This window comes from Colossoma macropomum, unplaced genomic scaffold (assembly GCF_904425465.1).
Source record: "Colossoma macropomum unplaced genomic scaffold, Colossoma_macropomum, whole genome shotgun sequence".
Taxonomy (NCBI): domain Eukaryota; kingdom Metazoa; phylum Chordata; class Actinopteri; order Characiformes; family Serrasalmidae; genus Colossoma; species Colossoma macropomum.
Window position 1 is genome coordinate 37902453 of NW_023494802.1, and position 12434 is coordinate 37914886.

The 12434-nt window shown below is 37.1% G+C and overlaps 2 protein-coding genes across 2 annotated transcripts; both read right to left on the bottom strand.

Moving 5' to 3' along the window:
• Positions 1-578: 578 nt before the first annotated feature.
• Positions 579-4818, bottom strand: LOC118823022 (tripartite motif-containing protein 35-like). Its single transcript, XM_036592389.1, has 6 exons — positions 4124-4818; positions 3173-3268; positions 2808-3038; positions 2631-2653; positions 2313-2431; positions 579-1133 (listed from the first exon to the last, which is right to left on the bottom strand). Exons 1-6 carry the CDS (start codon positions 4526-4528, stop codon positions 589-591), a joined length of 1419 nt encoding a protein of 472 aa, XP_036448282.1. The 5' UTR covers positions 4529-4818; the 3' UTR covers positions 579-588.
• A 3553-nt stretch (positions 4819-8371) lies between these two features.
• On the bottom strand, positions 8372-10419 carry LOC118823038 (tripartite motif-containing protein 35-like). The gene is made up of 4 exons (XM_036592416.1): positions 10092-10419; positions 9860-9882; positions 9500-9597; positions 8372-9228 (listed from the first exon to the last, which is right to left on the bottom strand). The coding sequence occupies exons 1-4, from the start codon at positions 10374-10376 to the stop codon at positions 8687-8689; spliced, it is 948 nt and encodes a 315-aa protein (XP_036448309.1). The 5' UTR covers positions 10377-10419; the 3' UTR covers positions 8372-8686.
• Positions 10420-12434: the final 2015 nt, after the last annotated feature.

Genomic DNA, 12434 nt, shown 5'->3' on the forward strand with positions numbered 1-12434 from the left:
GCTATTTTATTCGATAAGAATTCTCTTTTAGATATATGCTAGTTTAGGTTGCCCTATAGATCCTTTGTCCTTAAGGCCCGAGTCGCTTTCCCAAGGAGCACCCTCAGCCACCTTTGCATACCATTTTACACTGTGAAGTAAGTTACATTACCTGAGCCATTCCCTTGTTTTTTTATTTCTTTTCTTTTGTTTATTAACCAAGTTATCCAACAGTAGTGTCATATTTAGCAAATAAAGTTACTTTCGTTGAAGCATCCTTGGCACGAGTGTCTGTCTCTTCCCTGCATTGGTCTGTAGACTTTAAACAAAATCCAAGTTACCCTGACCTCCTCTTTAGTTTAAGCAATAATAATCATATTTACAATCAGATTAAAATTGCAATAACTGTTACATAACTGTTTCTAATGTTGTACTGATATCAGGAGTCACTCTATGACACTTTAAATCAGCATTTTATTTCCACACAGACATGTTAGGATGGAATGGTACAAACACATTATTTAAAATATACATGTAGTGACATATTCTTATGATCATAATTCAGACACTCACTACCCGAATAAATGTTAATTCTAAGCAGCATCAACTTTAACTGTGCTGTTCCACTGTTACTGACGTCTTCACTGGTAAGATCCTCAGAGGATGAACAGACAAATTATAGAAATATGGTAAAACTCTCTCAGTGAAAGTGTGTGTTATAGTGTGCAGGTGTGTGTTGGTTAGAAGATCAGTGAAGGTCACTTTCCCCCTGTCCCAGTCCAGCTGCACTCTGACCCTCTGCAGCTTCTTGTTAGGTGGGAGGAAGAGATCTGACTGTCCTGTGCGGTACATACAGATTTTATCCCTGCTTTTAGTGCAGCCCAGCCTCCACACTGAACCCCAGAAAGAGTTTCCTTTTTTTGTTCCAGACTCTGTTATCACACCCAGTTGCCAGTAATCACTGTCTCCAACCTGGACGTCCCAGCAATGTGTCCCTGAGTTAAAACCCTCAGAACCCAAAACACATGGATACTCATCAAATCTCTCTGGATTATCAGGAAGTGATGATCTCTGGTTTCTGTTTTCTACAGCAGTGAGATCATCAGACAGGTGGAGGTCTGGATGTGCAGTGTTGGGGTCCAGAGTAACAGGGGCTGAGGAGAGAGAACACAATCAAACATAATGTTAGTGTGTTCATGTAAATTTTGCAGTTTCATGCCTTTACTTTTACTTTCTAGGAGACACATTAAATCTATGGAATCATATCAGTGTGAAAATTAAAAATGAAAATGTAAGTTTTAACATGGAAATGTGTTTGTATGTTAGGGTTTATATTTCCAACTCACATAAGCAATTTTGAGTGCAAAATGAAAATTCATATTCTACACTGCAATTTTAATTTGCCATTTGGTATACTTGTATTAACACTTTAGAAAAAGTTCTTAGAAAAAGTCTTTCCGCTGAGCGCACTGTTGGCCCCACCCTGACAGCATGATTGACAGGATCAAGTCTATGAAAATGTAAATGCAATCTGGCCTAATGCATTTTTAAAGGCATTTCGCCACAGAATGAGCGCAGTATGAGAGTATGTAATTGCAAAGAGGAGAGGCACTGTTTCCTATGTACATTTGAATACTGCCCTCTTTCTAGCTTAATGTTCTCCTTAGAGAGTTAAAATGCAAATAAGATAAATTACATTTTAATTATCATTTTGGCACAATTATTGCATAAAACACATTAAGCAAAATATGCAGTTCTGGAAATGGATTTTAATATAAATAAAGCTATTCATAAAACATCTAAATCTTATAATAACTCAAATGTCAAAACTAGTATATCCAATGGCAAATTAAAATCGCTGTATTGAATTTGAATCTTCATTTTGAGCTCAATGTTGCATATGTGAGTGAGAAATACAAATAAACTGGCATTTTGCATGTTACATGTTCATTTTATTCATTTTTTATTTTATTACTGATGTGCTTCCATATAAGTTTCTCTAAGGTCTAAATTTCTCTGTTAATTATACTGATTTAAAAGTCAGTGGAAATAAAATGGACTGTTCATAGTTTTGAGTATACAGTAATCCAGCGCTGGAGTTAAATACTTGAAATCATCTAACTTTGCAGAATTGATTGCCGTTGTGTGATTTTAAATTATTGTTTGATTTGTTCTATAGACAGATTTCTTGGTAAACTGCAGCTGAAGTTATGAAGGCTAGAAGGCAGCTGTGCACTCACCTGCAAAACGGGCTTTGGGCTCTAAGCGTTTAATTTTCAGCTCTCCAAAACCTGATAGTATCTACTTACTCAGTTAAGAGAAACAGAACTTACTGTACTGGAGAATCTCCTGCATGTTCTCCCACACTCTGAACTTCAGGTTGGAAAGGTGTTTCACTACATTGATCAGAGCTCCTGATGTCTTCTCTGGATCCGTTGGTGTGAACTCGACTCTGAACATGAAAAAACATTCCGAGCAGCATGTTATAACACTGTATACAGATTATCTCATTTAAATGAATGTTAAAATGTAATGCCTTTCATTGATTTCAATTGTTTTTATTCTGCTGTTGTATAAACTAAATACTAAACATTTAAAAGTCTGATTTGATTTTACAAACAATTTGTTAAACGCAAATATATTAAACTCACTGTTTCATTGTAGACTTTAAGTTCTGAGTGGGAAGAAGGAGAGAAGAGAATCAGGGTTAAATAAAAAATTTTAAAAGCTCCTTCCTCAGCAGTTAAACACATATAAGAAAACACTAACAATCTCAGTAGCTGAGTTGCTGCATTACTTTCTTCAAACACCAAATAAGTGATTGTCACCTGTAAGAACAGAACGTCCTCAGCTTCCATTTCCTTCTCTATGTGTCTGATTGTGTTTGAAAGAGCTGATATTTCTCCATTCATCTCCTCAATCTTCCTCCTAATCATCTGACTCTTCTGCTCCTCTTCCTCCTTCAGTGCAGCTATCCTTGCTGCTTCCTCATCTCTTAGAAACTGGTGAAGCTTCTCAAACTCCTCCTTTATCTGCCTCTCTGTGTGCTGGGCCTGCGTCTGGAATGAGAGACCATTAGGAAACACAAACTCTAACAGATGATCTACAAGCATTTACCACCTACAGGAGAAGTGGACACTCATCAGAAACATGACCTCAGCAACATGTTTCACAATTCAAGATGATGTTTCACCTTAATGTGAGCTGCTGTTTGGTCATAGTCTCGTTTAAATTCCTCTAAGACTTTCAGATTCTTCTGTAGAGGCTCCAAAGCAGACTTGAGTTTATTCTGAAAGTGAACAATCACAGGTTATTGTGTGCCTTTGCTTGTCTTTTAATGTATTATTAGTAATCTGGCATTTTTAAGAGTCTGTGTGGATTTTATAGCACCATATTTGATACAGGGTGACTTCTTGTTATGGTATTAGGTGAAATGGTTGATTTGGGAAAATGTTCGAACGGGATTTATTGTTCTGTCTAGGTTGCCTGATTGACATGTATGACAATGCAGACTCAGAGAGTTGTGAGGGATCCATTTGCAGGTTTATTAACAGGGCAGTCCAACATTTGTAGTAGAATAGGCTGATCAAAAAGGTCATAACAGTAGATCAAGTCCAATGGCTCAGCCAGACAATGCAAAAAGGATAAAAAAGCAAAGGCAGATTCCAAAAAAGACAGGCAGAGGTTCAAAACTCCAGAGAGAAAAACAAGACAAACACTCAGTAGTCAGACAGCAGAAGTGGCAATACTTCACGCCAACTGGCTGAGTTTGGGGAGTATATATAGTGAGACTGATTACGGAAGCTTGATCCTGGAAGCAGGGCTAGTACTCCAGAGAGAGAGACCTCTGGTGGCCAGATGTGGAATTACTTACAGCATATTCCTGCTCTTCCTTTTTATTTAGGTCTGATGGAAACTTAGGCTTTTATTTTAGAGTATATAATATTGAAGAATATGTGTAGATCAGTAAATATAACTGAAAATTTGATGATTCATCCATATTTTGTATGCAGGAACCACACCCAATATCAGACTTCAACTAGTTTGGCAAGATAGGATTTTACTCATGTGAGAAAAACTGTAGCTCATATATTTTTTGTTAAACTACATTTAGGAAAATAAAATAGCAGAATAAGTATCTTACCTTAATGTCTGTCACAGCTTCATCTATTGGACAGCAGTCATGATTTTTGTGCGTCTTTGACAGATGACACACCACACACACAGGCTGCTGATCATCCAGACAGAAGAGTTTGAGTTTCTCATTGTGCAGAATGCAGAGCACCTCAGACCCTGCTGAAGATCTCTGACTCCTGCTCTCTAGAAAAGACTCACAAAGGTTCTTCAGTGTAAGGCTAATGGGAGGATGATCTTTAGAGGATCTTCTTCTACAAACTGGACATTCTCGAGACTCCTTAGTTTCCCAGAACTTCTGCAGGCAGGTTTTACACACACTGTGGCTGCACGACAGAACAACAGGATCCCTGAAGATTTCACAGCACACAGGACACGAAAGCTCTTCTTCTGAAAGAGGGTTTCTAGCAGCCATTTCCTCCAACTGCTGCTGTGCTGTTTCTCTGTAACGGCTCCTTTAGTCCAAACTCCACTTTCACTTTTAGGACGTCTGTAATGATCAGAGCAGCACAGTTGAGAATCAGCCACCGTAGCCCTTCAACCCACTGAGTGAGTTTTAGCTCCTTTCAGAATCACACATCAAGAAACAAACACATACAGTCACTGTTTAAAAGCTCCTCATTGGTGTCTCTGAGTGAAGTGAAAGCAGAATGAAGATCAGAGAGACAGTATGAGATTCACTTCCTCCAAGTGTAGGAAGTGTAGAGGAGGAGGAGCTTTGAAAAAGGAGGAGTCAGTCAGATGCTCAATTCTAACTGTGTGCTTTCTACACTAGATGGCAGCAACTGCTGTTCTAAACTCCACATAATGATTCTTTAAATGCTGACAGTGAAGAGATTGTAAAACCATTTATTCATTAGAACTAAACCAGTATAAAGTAGCACAGACTGTCAGACATCTTTATTAAAGAATCTTATTCATGTAAGTAAATGTAGGATCAGAAGGATCATGTGAAAGGAAGAGGATGGAGGAAGCTGTGAGAGAAAAGATCAGTACATCAGAAATCACAGCTGATATTGATATTATACTGATACAGAAACTCCCAGTATAAGCAGACTTATATATGAGACTATCAGGATCTGCCTGCAGCTTCATTACAAACATTTCAGAAGTGAAATATAGTTTGTTATTTTAAGATCAAATGTTTTTCATTTGTTTCGAAAAACACTTTCTAAAATTCTGCACAATAAACAAACCAATGAAACCAATTTTACAGAAATTCAAATAGAAATGTTAATAAAGTGCCTGAATCAATTATCAAAAACTACAACAACAATAATAATAATAATAATAATAACAACTAAATAAAAAAATCAGAATGTATAATATTTTTTTCAACTTGAATGTTAACAAGCAAATCAAACCACAACCGACCTCTCAGCTCTGTCCATCACACTGTACAACTTCTGCTCCAATATTTCAAGTATCTTCTCAGTGTTTTCATTGCCTTAATCAGTCAATCAAAATTTAATCTCTTATATTAATCACACAGTAATGCTGACACTGAAAGTGAAAAACCAAAGCTATAAAACAAATATAATAATAATAAAAAAAAAAACTCAGACAGGAGTAAAACATGATGTTATGATTCACCCCCAAGCAGTTAAATTAGTTTAGCTTAAAATCTGTAAAATCACATATTTCAACCCCAAAAGAGTGAAGCTATAAAGGGAGACAACAATTAATATTTCACTCCATTTTTGAATACAGGGCATTTTGATCCACCATGAGGATTTCAGCTGATTCAGACAGAGGAGCCGAGGACTGGTTAAAGATCAAGAGTAAAGGATCAACAGTTTAGACTTCCCCCATTATCTCCACGACCCTTGCATGCATCTCGTGACACCTTGGCAATCAGGGGTGGAAAAGACTAAAAGTTGAGAACAGCATTCCAGCTCAGATTTAGAAAATTCCCATAACTACTTTCAAAATGAAAGCCAGGGTCCCGCCCACCCAGTCGACATGGCAATGCATGGAAGTGCACACGGTGTGTTTGGAATGTGAAAGCAGCTCACTACACAATCAGTAAGAGAAGGGGTGGGTTGCCTTGTAACCTTGGTGGCATTATTTTGGCTGTATAGTTTATTCAGTAGATTTGAAATTTGCTGGTTCGTGTTTTCAGATGCAAAGCACCTCATGGACTGGCCTATAACTCACTCCCTCACTCACTCACTCACTCCACATGGTTAACAAGATGGGGGGGGCTAAGAAGGGGGGGTACTGCTGCTCTGGTAACTAATGTGTGTGTCCAGACAGACTAATGATGTGCTTTGACACTTTGTGTCCTTGTTTGTTGAAAATTTACATCAGTGACATCAGTGAGCTCAGTTGTCCATGATAAATTTGCACATTATCAGAGCCACTCAAACGGAAGGTAAGGACTGATACTGAGCTAACTGGCCTACTAATGTCAGCCATTCACTCCGACCTTGCTAGGTATCTAAATAAACTCATATGAGACAAAAGTAACTGGACACTGGACATACTTGACAGTCTACATCAAATCATGACAGAGATTGTTTAGTATTGTGGTAGCAATAGTGCTTGTTTTGACAAGTGTTTGACATTTTGCTGGTTCTTTGCCGTCTCTGCCTTGTTGAAGATCTGGTTTGGATTCCTGCATGTTGTGTCACTAGTTAACAGAAACACAATCTTTTTATTTTGCACAAAAACACAGTGTTGAAATTCACTGCATGTTTTAACCTCAAAGGGGTTATGGCCTTGCTCTATTTTGAATACAGGACAGCTGATGGTCCAGACCAAGAATTTCAAATGAGTCAGACACATGAGGAGCTGACAATCAGTTAAAGATCATGACAGCAGTTAAAGATTAAACAGTTAACTCCATGACTCTTACATGTAGCGAGACACGGCTACTTAAACCATCTATTTTCCCACTCACCATAAAACACAGCTACTTAGATTAATCTCAGGTTGGGGTTTGGACAGTGATCTATCAGTTAAATAGAGATAAATACATACACAGAAACACAAGGAATAACTTTATTAAAGGGTCATTTACTGATAAAGGTATATAAGTACAAGATGAAGATTACTAAAGGTATATAGGCAGGAAATGGTAGATTAACAGTCATGCAGATAAAACTGGAGATATGAAATTCACTGAATAAACACACTTCTTCAAGATTACCGAGTGAACGAAACCAAAATAAACCGAACAAAGATGTGACAAACTGAGACATGAAACAAAGACAATCTACAGAATAAAGTGCTTTTTTTTTGGAGAGGTCTTGTTCTTCTTCATGGTCATGCTGTCTCTCTCTCTCTTTGTGACTTAAACTCTAACGGACTGCTGACTTCCTGGGTTTCCAGTTATTAGTTAAGACCGGAACTCTGAGAGATGAAGTCAAGGTGGGGAAACGGTTTTTGCGCTCTATTTATAATGAATATGCAATGTCTTTGTCTGCTGGCTGCTCAAGTTGTGTCACACAATAGCTTTAGATATTCTGAGTGATGTTATTACTTAAGTAAAAGAACATTATATGCATGTAATTATAATATATAAACATTACTGTTTCAATAGTAACGGTTACAAGAACACTACTGAGCTCACAGATTAGTACATATGAAAGTATTCTAATTTCACACTATGGTTACATAAAGCTACTTATTAGGAACATGATTAATAAGGAGAGAAAATGATTTTCCAAAGAAACATAATTCCAAAGTTAGTATTAATCAATACTATAATGTCTAAACAAAGCAAAAAGTGGAAAGCTACAGGATAAGTAAGAGTAAAATAAATGCTGGTTACATTACCCAGTTATCACCAATATTTCTGTAGATATGATGGCAGAAACTCTACTATGTTTAAAGTACTTATATATATTAGTCACACAAGCTACAAACATTATAATTCTACTTCTAAAAAAACACATTAAGACTTGAAAGGAAAGTAGATATATAAGGTTGGAACCCTAATTCAAAGGAACTTATCGATTTCATATTTCTAGAAAAAAAGATATGATTAAATGAAAACGGTTACACATGATCAAGGATCAACTCAGTAACGTAGATTAATGAAACTGGGTTACAATTCAAAGACCACAAAATACCTATCAAGTTGTAGGGAGTTTAGTATTAATTATGCTGACAGTGCTGAATGGAAATCATGTTTGAGTTATACATTGACCCTAACAGAGACAGAGTAATTTTTATGGTTAGATTAAGAAATGAGAGGCATTTGATTTAGTGTTTGATTATAGATTGGGTGTCTGTTCATTTCTTATCATTAATAATTTGCCAGAGAGCAGGAGACTTATAGCCAGCAGGAGACTTGAAGCTTTAAGAAATGCACTTAAGAGTATCTGTCCACACAGGGGGTCTTGTGATGGTCATTGCTATCGTGATGCTAAGCCTGATGCCTTCTCTGTAACACACTTTGAAGACATGCAGGACACAGAGAGCTTACTGCTGACTGTTAGTGCTTTGCTGTGTTATCATTTTTTCATACTTTTAAGTATTTAAGGCTAGGATAGTGATACTTTTATGACTAAAATGTGGTGTTTTACATAAATTACAAAAATAATGATTGAATTAAAAAATGCATAAATTAAACATTTGTTTCCACTGTTATTGACGTCTTCACTGGTATGATCCTCAGATGACCAATCCCATTACCAAAAAAGGGTAAAACTCTCTCAGTGAAAGTGTGTGTTATGGTGTGCAGGTGTTTGTTAGTTAGAAGATCAGTGAAGGTCACTTTCCCCCTGTCCCAGTCCAGCTGCACTCTGACCTTCTGCAGCTTCTCTTTAGGAGTGTCATAGTAATCTGGCTGTCCTGGACAGCGTATGCAGAGTGTATTACTGTCTTTATTGTTATCTAGACCCCACACTGAATACCAGACAGAGTCTCCTTTTCTTGTTACAGACTCTGTTATCACACCCAGCCTCCAGTTATCACTGTCTCCAACCTGGACGTCCCAGCAGTGTGTCCCTGAGTTAAAACCCTCAGAACCCACAACATATGGCCGCACATCAAATCTCTCTGGATTATCAGGAAGTGATGAATCTGTGTATCTGTATTCTACAGCAGTGAAATCATCAGACAGGTGGAGGGCTGGATGTGCAGTGTTGGGGTCCAGAGTAACAGGGGCTGAGGAGAGAGAACACAATGAAACATCATGATAGATCTTTGCAGTTTCTTCCCTTTACTTCAGGTTTCTAAAGCACACATTACATCTATTATTAATCTAAATTCCTCTGCTAAATAAATTGGATTTTTAATCAAACAATTATATGCTTAAGCGGGCTCTTCTATTGTAACAAGCTTGACATTGTAACAACAGAAGAATGCTTTTTGGCAGTTGAACCTTCAGTAATCCTTCATAATATCTGATAAAGACTTTAAGAGAAACAGAACTTACTGTACTGGAGAATCTCCTGCATGTTCTCCCACACTCTGAACTTCAGGTTGGAAAGGTGTTTCACAACATTGATCAGAGCCTTTGGTGTGAGCTGAGCTCTGAAAATAGAAGATTGTGTGAAATATATCACTGTAGAAACTTTACAGCCTGTAATTTATTTGACTTAATATCACTGTGTTTTATTTCATTTATTGTCTTGAGTTAAAATGCAGATTATCATAAATCATTTAAATGAATGTTAAAATGTAATATTCCTCATTGACTCCACTAGAACTATTCTTCTGTTATACTGTATACACTGCATACTGAAGATTTAAAAGTCACCTAAATGCTTTTACAAACATGAAGACACAGACTTACTGTTTCATCGTAGACTTCACCCTCTGAATGGAAACAAAGAGAGAAGAGAGTCACTGATGTAGTTTGAATCAAATTTCAGCTATTTTTATCATAAAAGCTTTATTTTAAATGGGAACAAAAAATCGTTGCTGCTGCGCCGGTCTGAAAGTTTTTAATATGACCATTTCTCTTCAATCTATACTATTTCTGGTTTGTGTGCATGAATGAAAGAGAGAGTAAGAGAGAACAGAACCTGTAAGAACAGAACGTCCTCAGCTTCCATTTCCTTCTCTATGTTTCTGATTGTGTCTGAAAGAGCTGATATTTCTCCATTCAACTCCTCAATCTTCCTCCTCATCATCTGACTCTTCTGCTCCTCTTCCTCCTTCAGTGCAGCTATCCTTGCTGCTTCTTCATCTCTTAGAAACTGGTGAAGCTTCTCAAACTCCTCCTTTATCTGCCTCTCTGTGTGCTGGGCCTGCGTCTGGAATGAGAGACCATTAGGAAACACAAACTCTAACAGATGATCTACAAGCATTTACCACCTACAGGAGAAGTGGACACTCATCAGAAACATGACCTTAGAAACATGTTTCACAATTCAAGATGATGTCTCACCTTAATGTGAGCTGCTGTTTGGTCATAGTCTTGTTTAGCTTCATCTAAGACTTTCAGATTCTTCTGTAGAGGCTCCAAAGCAGTCTTGAGATTTTCCTAAAAGTGAACTATCCCAGGTTAAAACATGCTTTTGCTTGTTTTTTAAAATACCAGATGTTACTGTGTAAATGGACTGAGTGTCTCAGAGAGGCTTTCTTTTTGTTGTAAATTCATAGTGGTCTTACAGAGAGCCGGTGTGTAGGTAGGGCATAACACTAAAATGAGATGGCACATAATGAATTCACTCATACATCCTCGAGAATCTATTAACCCAATATATAGGCACAGTAGTTAAGGAGCAGAGACCAGTCTTTGCATTTGCTTTTTGGTATACATAAGAACAGAGTTGGTAGCCTTTTTGTTTTTGCTGTTGGGTGAGCTCTCGCTATTAAAAGTATTTATTTATTTTTTGTTTGTTTATTTACTTATTATGTATTTTTTCTAGGATTTCTCTCCTTTAGTGCCATTCAGGTCCAGACTCCTTTCTATGTAAGCAGCAGGTCTTACAGCTTTTTTGTAAATATTGTAAATATTAAAAATAACATTACTCGTGGTCTCTTTTTGCCTTTAATATTGTTGTATGTCTATCTCCGCATGCATTAAATGGTAAAAACTGGAAGGTGTGTTTGTTTCCTTCCTGTTTTTTTTTTTTTTCTCCACACTTAACATTTAAATCATATGTTAATGGCCCCACCTTATCTTAGACTGGCTGTGGGTTGTAATCACTGTGCATGCTACATGATACGCATTTGAGCCAATGTGTGATTTGTACACAGCACATTATTCACAGGGGCACTTGCTGGAGGATCTGGAGGATATTCAGCTTTTTATAAAATTACCACCCAAATTGTTTTTTCTCCTGTAAAGTTACTTTTTGAGGTTTTGATCTGACAATATATATATATATATATATATATATATATATATATATATATATATATATATATATATATATATATATATATTCTAGCTTTCAAAGATAAATACAAATAAATGGATACTTTAATTATTCTTACATAACTTAAGCTAAAAACCACACCCACTGTCAGACTTCAACTCTAACAAGAAAGGCTTTAATGCATTTGAGAAAAATAACTTCTAACTTTTTTTGAGTTATTTTTCAAAACTGAAACAGTAGAAAAAGTGTCCTACCTTAAAGTCAATTACAGCTTCCATTATTGAACAGCACTTGTGATCTTTGTGGTTCTTTGAAGTCTGACACACCAAACACACAGGCTGCTGATCATCCAGACAGAAGAGTCTGAGTTTTTCATTGTGCAGAATGCAGAGCACCTCAGACCCTGCTGAAGATCTCTGACTCCTGCTCTCTAGAAAAGACTCACACACGTTCTTCAGTACAAGATTAAAGGGAGGATCATCTTTAGAGGATCTTCTTTTACACACTGGAAATTCTCGAGACGTCTTAGTTTCCCTGCTGCAGACAGGTTTTACACACACTGTGGCTACAAAGCAATAGAACAGGATCCCTGAAGATGTCACAGCACACACAGCATGAAAGATCCTCCTCTGTTAGAGAGCGTTTCAATGTCATTGTCTCCAACAGCTGATCTCTTTTTTAATGGCTTCTTTTGTCCAAACGTCACTCACAGTTTATGGATTTCTGCACTGAGCACAGCAGAAGTGTTCAGAATCAGCCACTGCAGTCCTTTATCTCACCACATTAATAAAGAATGAAAAAAGAGTTGTTAGAAAAGAGTATGTATCGCTGTCTTTCTGCCGAGGTAAGCTGGAGTGAGGATCAAAGAATCAGGCAGTATGAGTTTCAGTTTCTTCCAGAAGGTCGATTGCAGAAGGGAGGAGGGGCTTTGGAGAGGGAGGAGCTGAACAAGTAGATGGGAACTGTTCATGTACAACTAAATTAGCCAAGATCATTTTCTTAAAGTTGATAAACATTTTTTACAAGAACCTTTACATGTAC